Raw genomic sequence first — 9679 nt, 5'->3', positions numbered from 1 at the left:
GTTTGCTTCATGCTCATCCGACAGGCTACTGCTGTTTCTTGCAGTCTTAAGCGCACTGCAGCCTTTTGCAATTTACTAGTAACAGCTCGGGTCACCTTATTACAGTTATATTTTTAAAAGTCCTATGAGTAAATTAACCCATAAGACACTTTCAATAAGATATCCATTTTTAGAGTTTGAAAGGAAGTATTTTATTATCACACAATCTAAGGCTTAAGTACCCTGAGCAAGATTACTACTCAGCCATAAAATTAGCTCTGATACCAAAATAAAAGCGTGATGCTTCTAAGTTTCAAACCGAGATAAGTATATAGAATTAGCAAAGAACTATACAGACTCGATTAAATCTTAGGGACTTATAGAGTTTCGAAGAAGGAAGGCTTTTAGTGTGTCGCACTTGATGCCTTGCAACTTCCTAGCTAAGGACTTATATCGGCAACATGGTAAGAGAACCGGGTGCTCATTGGGCCACATCGTCTTTCTTATCCTTTCTTTCTTTTCATATTCTATTTTATAGTAATATTTAAAGTAATTAGAATACTTAATGAGGAAGATTTATATTTAGTAGAAAGGTGGACGGCTCCCCGAGGCTCAGTCCATCTTTATGTCACTCTAGAGATTTGGTATTCTTACAAAAGAGATTATATTCCGATGCTTTTGGATTTTTTAGAAATTTGGGCCCACCATTGCTTTAAGGTGGCGTGTTTTCAACGTCCCTTGTTATCTCTTTTACTGTGGAGAGTATTTTCCACAGTTCCATCCCGATGTCTTTGACTGTTGGTAGGTGCTTTTGCCAGTATGATTGTCATCTTTCTTGGTGTGCTCTGCGTTGAAAATCATACTCTTTGAGCTGGAAGATAAACTCAAGTTCCCGAACACTTGTGATGATTTGGTGGCACACGTATCTTTCAATATCAGCCATTCTTTTTCTTTTGTCATGTTCTTTGGGCAGGAAGATGCCAGTAATTCTGCCAACATCAGCGAACTCATGCTACTCAGCATAAAGTGGATAAGGCTCGAAAGATGCTTTAGATAACAAGGCGTCCTCTTCTTTCATCTGTTCACCAAACGATGTAATTTCTAACAAGGCGTTGAAGAGCAGGACTTTGATAATGATAGAGGCATCTTATGGAGAAAACAAATCTAGATGTTTTAGATGACTAAATATACAAAATGCTTTAGGGTAAGTGCATTGTCGATAAAAGTTTGTTGCAAAGATTACAACTTTCATGTTTTAAAATAAGTATTCAATATGTACTATATACTCTTAATATCTTTACCTTACTATATTCAAAAACGTAAATGTCCTAATGGGTGGAATATTATTTGTTGATCTGAATTAGTCTTCTGATAAAAATAATATTTAAAATAATTAATAATAAAATAAAATTTATTTAAATATAAATTAAATTTATTTTTATTTAGTGAAATAAGGTTCGGTGGTTATTATTATTATTGTATTCTAGTGAATCAATTGATTATAAGGAGTTTATATAATTATTCAAAGAACCTTTTGTTAGTTTTTCATGAAGTTTAAATTTATACAATAAAGTACAGTTTAATTTGATTATTCCTACTTTAAAGGGGAATTGTCTAATATTTAAAGGTTAGAACTTCGAATTATGATAACGTTGGCAGAGGTCTATGGCTTCCATTCTGAAACAATGTCAATGGATTGATTAAAAACTCTTTACTATTAACTATCGTATCAAAGGTTATCTTCTTGCCAACTAAAAAATAAATAAATAAATAACAGAGAGGGGTTATCTTCTTAGATGCCATAGTTTGTTCCAACTCAATTAAGCCTGACAAACTCATTTGACTGATTAAACTGTTCAATTTACTTGACTTATTTGTACCGTTCATCAAGTTCAACTTAGGTCATGCTTATTTCTCTCATTTTAGTCAAAATATCATAAAATATCCAAGACAATAGATCAAAATGCTCAACTTTTTAAATTATAAAATTAGACAAAACAAAATGGTAGATCATTCCAACTTAAATTGTCTATTCAAAAGATTTGAATTTGATTAAATCATATCAAACTCGATTTTTAACCAGAATGCTGCCCAGAATTTGAACTACTGGCTAATTTAAATTGCTTTCAGATATCGAAATAGTCATAGCTTCATCGACCACCCTGGTTCTTAATCTCCAACAGTTCGATTTCAATGTTTGAGGTGAATTAGATGGTCAATGAAAGTTTGATTGTTTGAGCTTTGAACTATTGCCTTTAAGTTACGAGTCAATAAACAAGTTTTGTAAGATGAATTCACTACTTTTAGTTTCGACTTAAATATCTTAGATCAATGGTTAAATTTAATAAGTTATTTATATGATATAAATAGGTCATGATAAATGACATCAGAGATAAACCATTGTAAGACATGGTAAAAAGTAAGAAAGAGTCACCTGCATGTTATGATGTAGCCACCATTAGTCATCGGCATGTTATGATATAGTCAATTAGGGATGGATTTCGAGGTATGAATTGAAGTTTGTGTTTTGATAGAGGTGTCAAACTTTAAAATGGAGGAGAATGTGACATCTATTTTCCTACATTGTGAGCTGCAAATTAATAAAGAAGCTTTATATAGCCTTTGATAAGAAAGCTATTGTCAACTTAGGTTTTGTGCAATTTTGGGTCATGAACTTGCACGGCAAGAAAAACAACAGTTCATGTTTAATTTATCAGACCCTCCAACACCATCAATTTAAACATATGATAAAGTATGCCATTTTAATTCAACTAAATCGTATCACCTTCTAATGACACAATACTATGAGTGACGGTCAGTCCATGGCAGGACAGCATTGTTGGAACCAACGATAAATGATCCTTAATCTTTATATTAAACCGGAACACGTAATTTAAAAATACAGAGCAGGCAGCAGATGCATGATGAGGCAACGAACAACAATAGATGCACATGCCTGATATACAGGTTGGTTGCCATGCAAATGGCCTGAGCCAGACCCCACAACAGGCGCAGGTGACAAGGACCAATTAATTGGATTATTTTCACTACTTCAATATTCTGTTTAGATCCAATGTTTGACTTTGTTTAAAGTTTAGAAATAACAAGTTCTTATGTTCCATATATAATGGATATAACGACATTGCATTAAAGATGTCCTAATGAAAGAAAATAAAGGTGATCTTTGATCCTAAATAAACTAATATAATTTACAAGCAGCAGATGCATATCCAACATCCTTACCAATTACTCAAAGTCATCAGATTCATCAGAGAACTCTCCACTTTCCTGCAAAATTTAACAAAAAAAAAAAAGAGTATTAAGGCCATGCAATTTTTTAAAAGACTGGAGATAAATGATGACGAACCTCTCTCTTGATATATGCAGCGATGTCCTTTTCAAATTCAGCTCTCTTTTCAGTAGCTTTGTCATAGTAAGAAACCTTTTCCTAAGAAACAAGGCACAAGCGCTATTAATGAAGTACACTGTGGGTTTGATATAGTTGCTTCATTTCTCCTACCAAAAACAAAACAAACTTATGCCCCACCGTAAATACAATATTCTTTGATTTCACATATTGCATGCTTTTTATTAACAATGAAACCACAGAAATCCATGTGCAAATATTAGCAGAAATTACTTCCATGAAGTATCTTCTAACTATACAATGGTGAATTTACATTAGTATTCCCTTCCACAGTGTCTTGGGAGGGTCCTGTGCCTAATTGACCAGTATCACTGACGGAATCTATGTAGTTCCCACAGACTTGGATATAGAAAACATGCTATGCCAAATTTCTAAGCAAACTTTATATGCATCATACACAATACGTGAACATTTAGATAAGCTTAGGTTATCAAAGCATCCCTGACATAAAAATAATAAGAAAAAGTTAATCTTGAGCAACTGACCGGTAAAGAAAAATAGTTAATTAACTAAGTAAACAAATCGTTCTAATTTCTAAAGGACGTGAACAGATGTCTATGCAGGTTAAGAAAATGTCATGTTCAGCCACAAGAACTTATAACTTGATTAAGAAAGCATGTCGTCTTACCTTTGTTATTTCTAGCCTAAGTTTGTTTGATCAGATACAATAGCATATTTAAGGAGCCATAGCCATACCTTGATAAATCATAAATATAATGTAGCCCATTTCACTCTAGTTTTTGAAATTTTAGATCAGTTGACAAACCCTTCATAATGGTACTGATTTAGGTTTCTTTTCTCTGGGGCATGTGCTAATCCACCTTAGACAGGAAGGGATGTTAAACTATATAAAAATAAAATTGGGCGCTGTCCGAACTTAGTTTAAGGACTGCTGATAATGCAGTCAGATTTTTAGCAAACCGATGTATGATGTTTTGGGGTTGAACCAAATCAATCATAAATCATCTCCAAGTTCAAGCTGCCTAGAAAATAAGTCATTCTATTCTATGAAATAGTCATTTCCAGTGACAATGATTAGCCAGGCATCAACTAGCAGACACTTCCTAAACAAGGATCCTAGATATATAGAGATTGAAGTAATAAAAGACTATTTTTTTAAGGACTGCTTAGGTTAATAATTTCAATTAACTCCTAGCTATAAATAGGATAAATCAAACCTAATAAAATTATCTCATTAATTTAATATATATTCTATTTATTTATTTTAATTTCAAAAATATATAATAAATTATTTATTTACCATATAGAGACGCAATGATTTTATATTTTTTTTCTTTTTTAAAAAATATATTTTGATTTATTATTTTTTAATATTTAGGTTAAATTTTTTATTTTTAATTTATATATTAATATTTAAAAAATATTGAAATCATATCAACGTGCAGAATATTGTATCAAAATCGTATAGTTTCAGTCATAAATTGAAACTCAAATACAACTTGAGATTTTAAACCATGCCTATATATATTATAGCATTTTTCTTCTACCAAACAAAACTAAATCATATGCATTGCATTGGTGTATAAAAAGATGCAAGGTCGAACCTCAAATGACATTGTTTTCCATTTCTCCCCACATGCCTTGCCAATCTGTGGAAAAAGACATCATGCTAGATATATTCTTTCTAACAGAAAAAAAAAAAAAAAATCTAAAAGCCATACATCCCGCATTGCTTTGACAGTTGGGTTTTCTTGCTGGTAGGTCTTTCGAAAATCTTCCCTTCAAAAAAAAGGGCACCTCAATACTTGCATAAAATAAATACACTTTTTTCTTTCAAAAATCTCTTCAAGGAAAAACATCATTTGGGAGTGGAAAAACCAAACAAATACCAAAATATGATCTAACTTATCAATACTTGCATAAAATAAAAACACTTTTTTCTTTCAAAAATCTCTTCTAGGAAAAATAGAAGAATTTGGGATGGAAAAACATAGAAATCTCTATCCAATATGATACTATCTTGCAACAAACCCAAATACCAAAATATGATCTAACTTATAAGGAGATCACAGCTTCTTCAATTTTCTTCCACTTGTGGAATCTCCATGGACTTTGGTACATGGGGTTGTTGAACCGTATCTATTCATACAGAATCCTTTCCCTATAAGCAGAATATAATTTTGGCAGCATTGACCAAGTCCGAAAATTATGAGGCACCAAGTTGCATTATGTGAGGTGTTAGCTAGAAGTGATAATTGGACAAGTCAACCAAGCTAAGCAGTCTTGAAGTCATTCTCTTATATTATGTTCAATAAAAGGTACACCACATGAAACTACTATCATGCTCAATACTCTTAAGAGTTCCAAAATTACGCATGACACCTGAGTGGTACACTCAGAAGATAACTAATACCAGGTGTCCTTATTTTATAATATTTTCATCCAAATCAACTTGCCATGGTTGAAATCCTTCGATCCATTTGAAGAATGCTCGACCAAGAACAAATTACATTTTCACCTAGCATCTTAAAGAGAAATTGCACCAAGTGATTCCTTTGCATCATATATACCCACTAGCCTCCACCCTCCATAGGCATCACCTCCAAGGGCGTCCACATCGACATGCCTCCAAACCCTCTGTTAGACAATACTTTCAAGGTCAATACCCAGCCCCAAACACCATGTGATCCTCCATACTACAACTATGTCAATGCCCACAATGCATCAATGAACATGGTTGATGCCCTCATTGACTACTGATTTGAGTCTGAGCACTCACTTCCAGTTCCATATGACGACCTCTAGGATGGCACAATGATTGGGTGCACTGTGAGTTTAAGGAGTTGGGCTAGTGAAGGGGTGCACCAGCATAGTGCTTTGTTCTCAGTCCACAAAAATCCTGATTTCAACATCCTTCACCGTGCAATGATGTGAATGACAGAGAGAGCACCACAAGTCGTTGAGGTCAAGCGAGCTAGAAGGAGATGAGGGTTGTTGGAGGCGAAGGAGCTTGATATGGAGGACACTATTTGATTCAACTCCAAGTATGTTATTGCATCAAATAAGATGAAAAGTATCACCTCCTTCCACAACTGAGTAAAGATAGGTTCAAATGGATTAGAGGGACTCAACTAAATTAAGCAAAGTGGGTAAAAAAAAGTCATAAAATAATGATAAAGTGGTACAAGCTATCAGCTTACAAATGCATCCATGCATACTAAATGCAATTCTGAAATTTTCAGGAGTATACGACACAATATTGAAATCCTGAAGCGGTGATTACTGTAAGTTACGCAAGATAAAATATATAGATAAACAACATAAGATTTGTAAGTGTAAAAGGAACTTAGTACCAAAACAACAAACAAACACAACAAAATAACATATCCACTTATACATACAATTTCTTGTACATTATAAAATTAATTATAATTGATTTTTTTTAATTATGTGAGCATGAAGAGCACTTTTCTCTATGCTCCAAACTCATCTTAAAAATTAAATTGGACTACTACACCAGTAATGATATAACTTAAGTCTGAACTCAACCTCTAGTTTCTTCAGACTATTTGAAAAAGTGGTTTAACCTACATCTCAACGTGGAACAATGCTCATTGCCAAGACCAATTGATCAGACCATGACTGCTGCTGGAACAAATTCTACATGATGGTTGACCAAGTAGGGTAAGGGGTAGGGAGGGCAAGGACTATTCAGTGCTGTGAAGAAACTGAAATACAACAATTCCCATGAGAATTAGGAGAGTTGGATACAAACTAAACTTCAACATTAATGAGCGACTTTGGTAAATTCAAGATCAAATTTCATCAAGATCTATTTAATGTTGCTTTAGAAAAAGGCCATTAGCCTTATTCTCTGAAATGAGGTTGTAAGTAATAAAACACTATTTTTGACTGGCATGCAAAGGATTATTGGCCTTGGTATTCTATCTAACATGGCAAACAAATCAATACATGTGAACTGGAAACAATGAACAGTCAAATTCAAACAAAAGTAAAAGTTCTAGTACACAATTGCAAATTGGAGTAGATTTTGAAATAACATTGTAATTCAAACAAAAGTAAAAGTTCTAGTCCACAATTGCAAATCGGAGTAGATTTTTGAAATAACATTGTAACTGATGCAATACAAGATACAAAGCGTCAAGATGCCATAGCTCGTTTTCTGACCACATTGCCTGCCCTCACACCCAATCATTACAAAGCAAAAATAAGACAGAGTAGAAAAAGGGTAATTTCAGCAACTACATTACCCTACTCGATGACACCTGGAAGGTTAGGAACTCGTATATTGTAACTAAAATAAAACTGTATTTTAACAACACCAGACTAGCAACCATTGTAGCAGCATATCTAGGTCATGATAATATGGCAGATAATCAGATTCTTGAACCTGTATTATAATAACAATACAAAACCAGAAAACGTCCTTACTATCCAGGACCATAACTAGATATAAAGGTCATATCCTACAAAGATGTATACATTGAACGATTGATACAGCCATGGTATCTAAGCCCAACTTTTAAGTTGTAACCTGGTTAGGGGATGAGAGGAGTTTTTGTCCCAAGGGCATACGACCACTAGGAATTGATCCTGCCTCATTATAGTAAATCTGCCACCCTCTTACCCGTGAAGACTAATGTGGCTCCACATTCAACAACATAGGTAAAAGTGCTAATTGGACTCAAATAATCCCAAAATATCAAAAAAAAATTCTTTATATAAAAAAAAGGTAAAACAAAGGACAAAAATAGAAGCCCAGCGCCTATTACGATAGACAAACATAACAAACACAAAATATAAACGGAGAGAACAATCCGAAACCTTTACACGCAGCCAATCTCCTCAACACTAAGAACAAAAGAATTAAGCCCCAAGATGCACTCAACAACTCTAGCTAAAGACAAGAAGGAACCTAAAAGGAAAAAAGAACCTTATTTATTTATTTATTTATTTTGCTGAAGTGCTAATACAGATGCAAAAAAATAAATCACTAATCTAACACGGCGTTGCAGACAACGATCCAACTGCAACAATCAAACTATGCAAGAAACAGATGCCCCAACATAAAAAACATGAAGAAACCCAATGGCCGAGATTCGATAGGCGGCAGTTAAAAACAAAGGGGGATAGAGTTGAACAAGGCGTACAGAAAGAAGAAGAATGCTGTGGGGGGTTTCTTCGGCTTGTGGCGGTGTTGGTGCTTTGCGGAGGAGGAAGGTTTCGGCTTTGATTTCGACTTCTTGGAGGGCTCCCTTTTGGACTTCATGGCGGTCTCAGCGTCGGCGGTGGTCTTCACTTTCTTCGCCCTCGTCTTCATCCCCAATCGATCGCGTCACTCAGTCTGTCGCTACTCCGATTGTTCATTATCTGCGGACTTGAATCGGACCAAGATTTGTAGTCCTCACAACCCGTTCGACTGGAGCCGTTGAAATATCAAAAAGATAGCGCACTCAAATTGAGACGAATAAATTGTTTTTTAATATCAAAAGGTGCATTTAAAATTATCAAAAATTTAAAAGACATATTTAACTTTTTTATTTTTTAAAATGCACGTTTGCTTTTTATTTTATCTCTCCAGTCAAAATACTGCATCAATAAGAAAAACAATTCAAAGAATAATATGAATGTGAGGTTGATTTTAAAATTTATATAACATTAAAATGGTATTCATATTAATTTTTAAAACACAGCATCATTATTTTTTTAAAAATCTATCACTAGTGATACTATTCTTTCAAACCTAATACATTGCTGTTTTTTTTTAATGCAACAACATGGTTAACGAGATGGGTAAGTTGTTGTTGCATAACACTAATTCCACACGCGATGCGAATCCAATTGGCAATTGTCACTTCGCTTTTACCACCCCTTATTCCCTCCACCTCTAGTTGGATAGTTGTAGTGCACACTTGTAGTCCACATGACATAGTAAAGTTGGGAGCGCATGATTTTATGATCGGGAAGATTTAAGGTTCGATTTTCGGAGTGTCATTGTCTGGGGTTAACGTCCCGGTCATGCGCTTTCAGCTGTGTATCTGTATTTACCTCCCTCCATATCTGTAGGACCGACTCTAGGGGGTTGCTGATGTGACAGTTCCATATTTTTATTGTAGTGCACACTTGTCACTAATTGAGACACGGTTTGAGAAAAAAAGAGGAGAAAAAAAATCCTCAATAGTTGTCATATTTTAAAAAGAATATTAAAAAGATTTTTATTTCAATATTATTATAGTAATTTTTTTTGGTATTAAGTGCATAATATTTAATTCAGAATTTTAATGTATAGTT

The 9679-nt window shown here is 34.0% G+C and overlaps 1 protein-coding gene across 1 annotated transcript; it reads right to left on the bottom strand.

Moving 5' to 3' along the window:
• Positions 1-2995: 2995 nt before the first annotated feature.
• LOC121992404 (high mobility group B protein 14-like) lies at positions 2996-8824 on the bottom strand. The gene is made up of 5 exons (XM_042546731.1): positions 8539-8824; positions 5089-5146; positions 4972-5016; positions 3347-3427; positions 2996-3267 (listed from the first exon to the last, which is right to left on the bottom strand). The coding sequence occupies exons 1-5, from the start codon at positions 8706-8708 to the stop codon at positions 3226-3228; spliced, it is 396 nt and encodes a 131-aa protein (XP_042402665.1). The 5' UTR covers positions 8709-8824; the 3' UTR covers positions 2996-3225.
• Positions 8825-9679: the final 855 nt, after the last annotated feature.

The sequence above is a fragment of the Zingiber officinale genome, chromosome 6B (assembly GCF_018446385.1).
Source record: "Zingiber officinale cultivar Zhangliang chromosome 6B, Zo_v1.1, whole genome shotgun sequence".
In the NCBI taxonomy this organism is placed as follows: domain Eukaryota; kingdom Viridiplantae; phylum Streptophyta; class Magnoliopsida; order Zingiberales; family Zingiberaceae; genus Zingiber; species Zingiber officinale.
The sequence above is the reverse complement of the archived record's forward strand: the minus strand, read 5'-3'. Positions and strand labels throughout refer to the sequence as shown.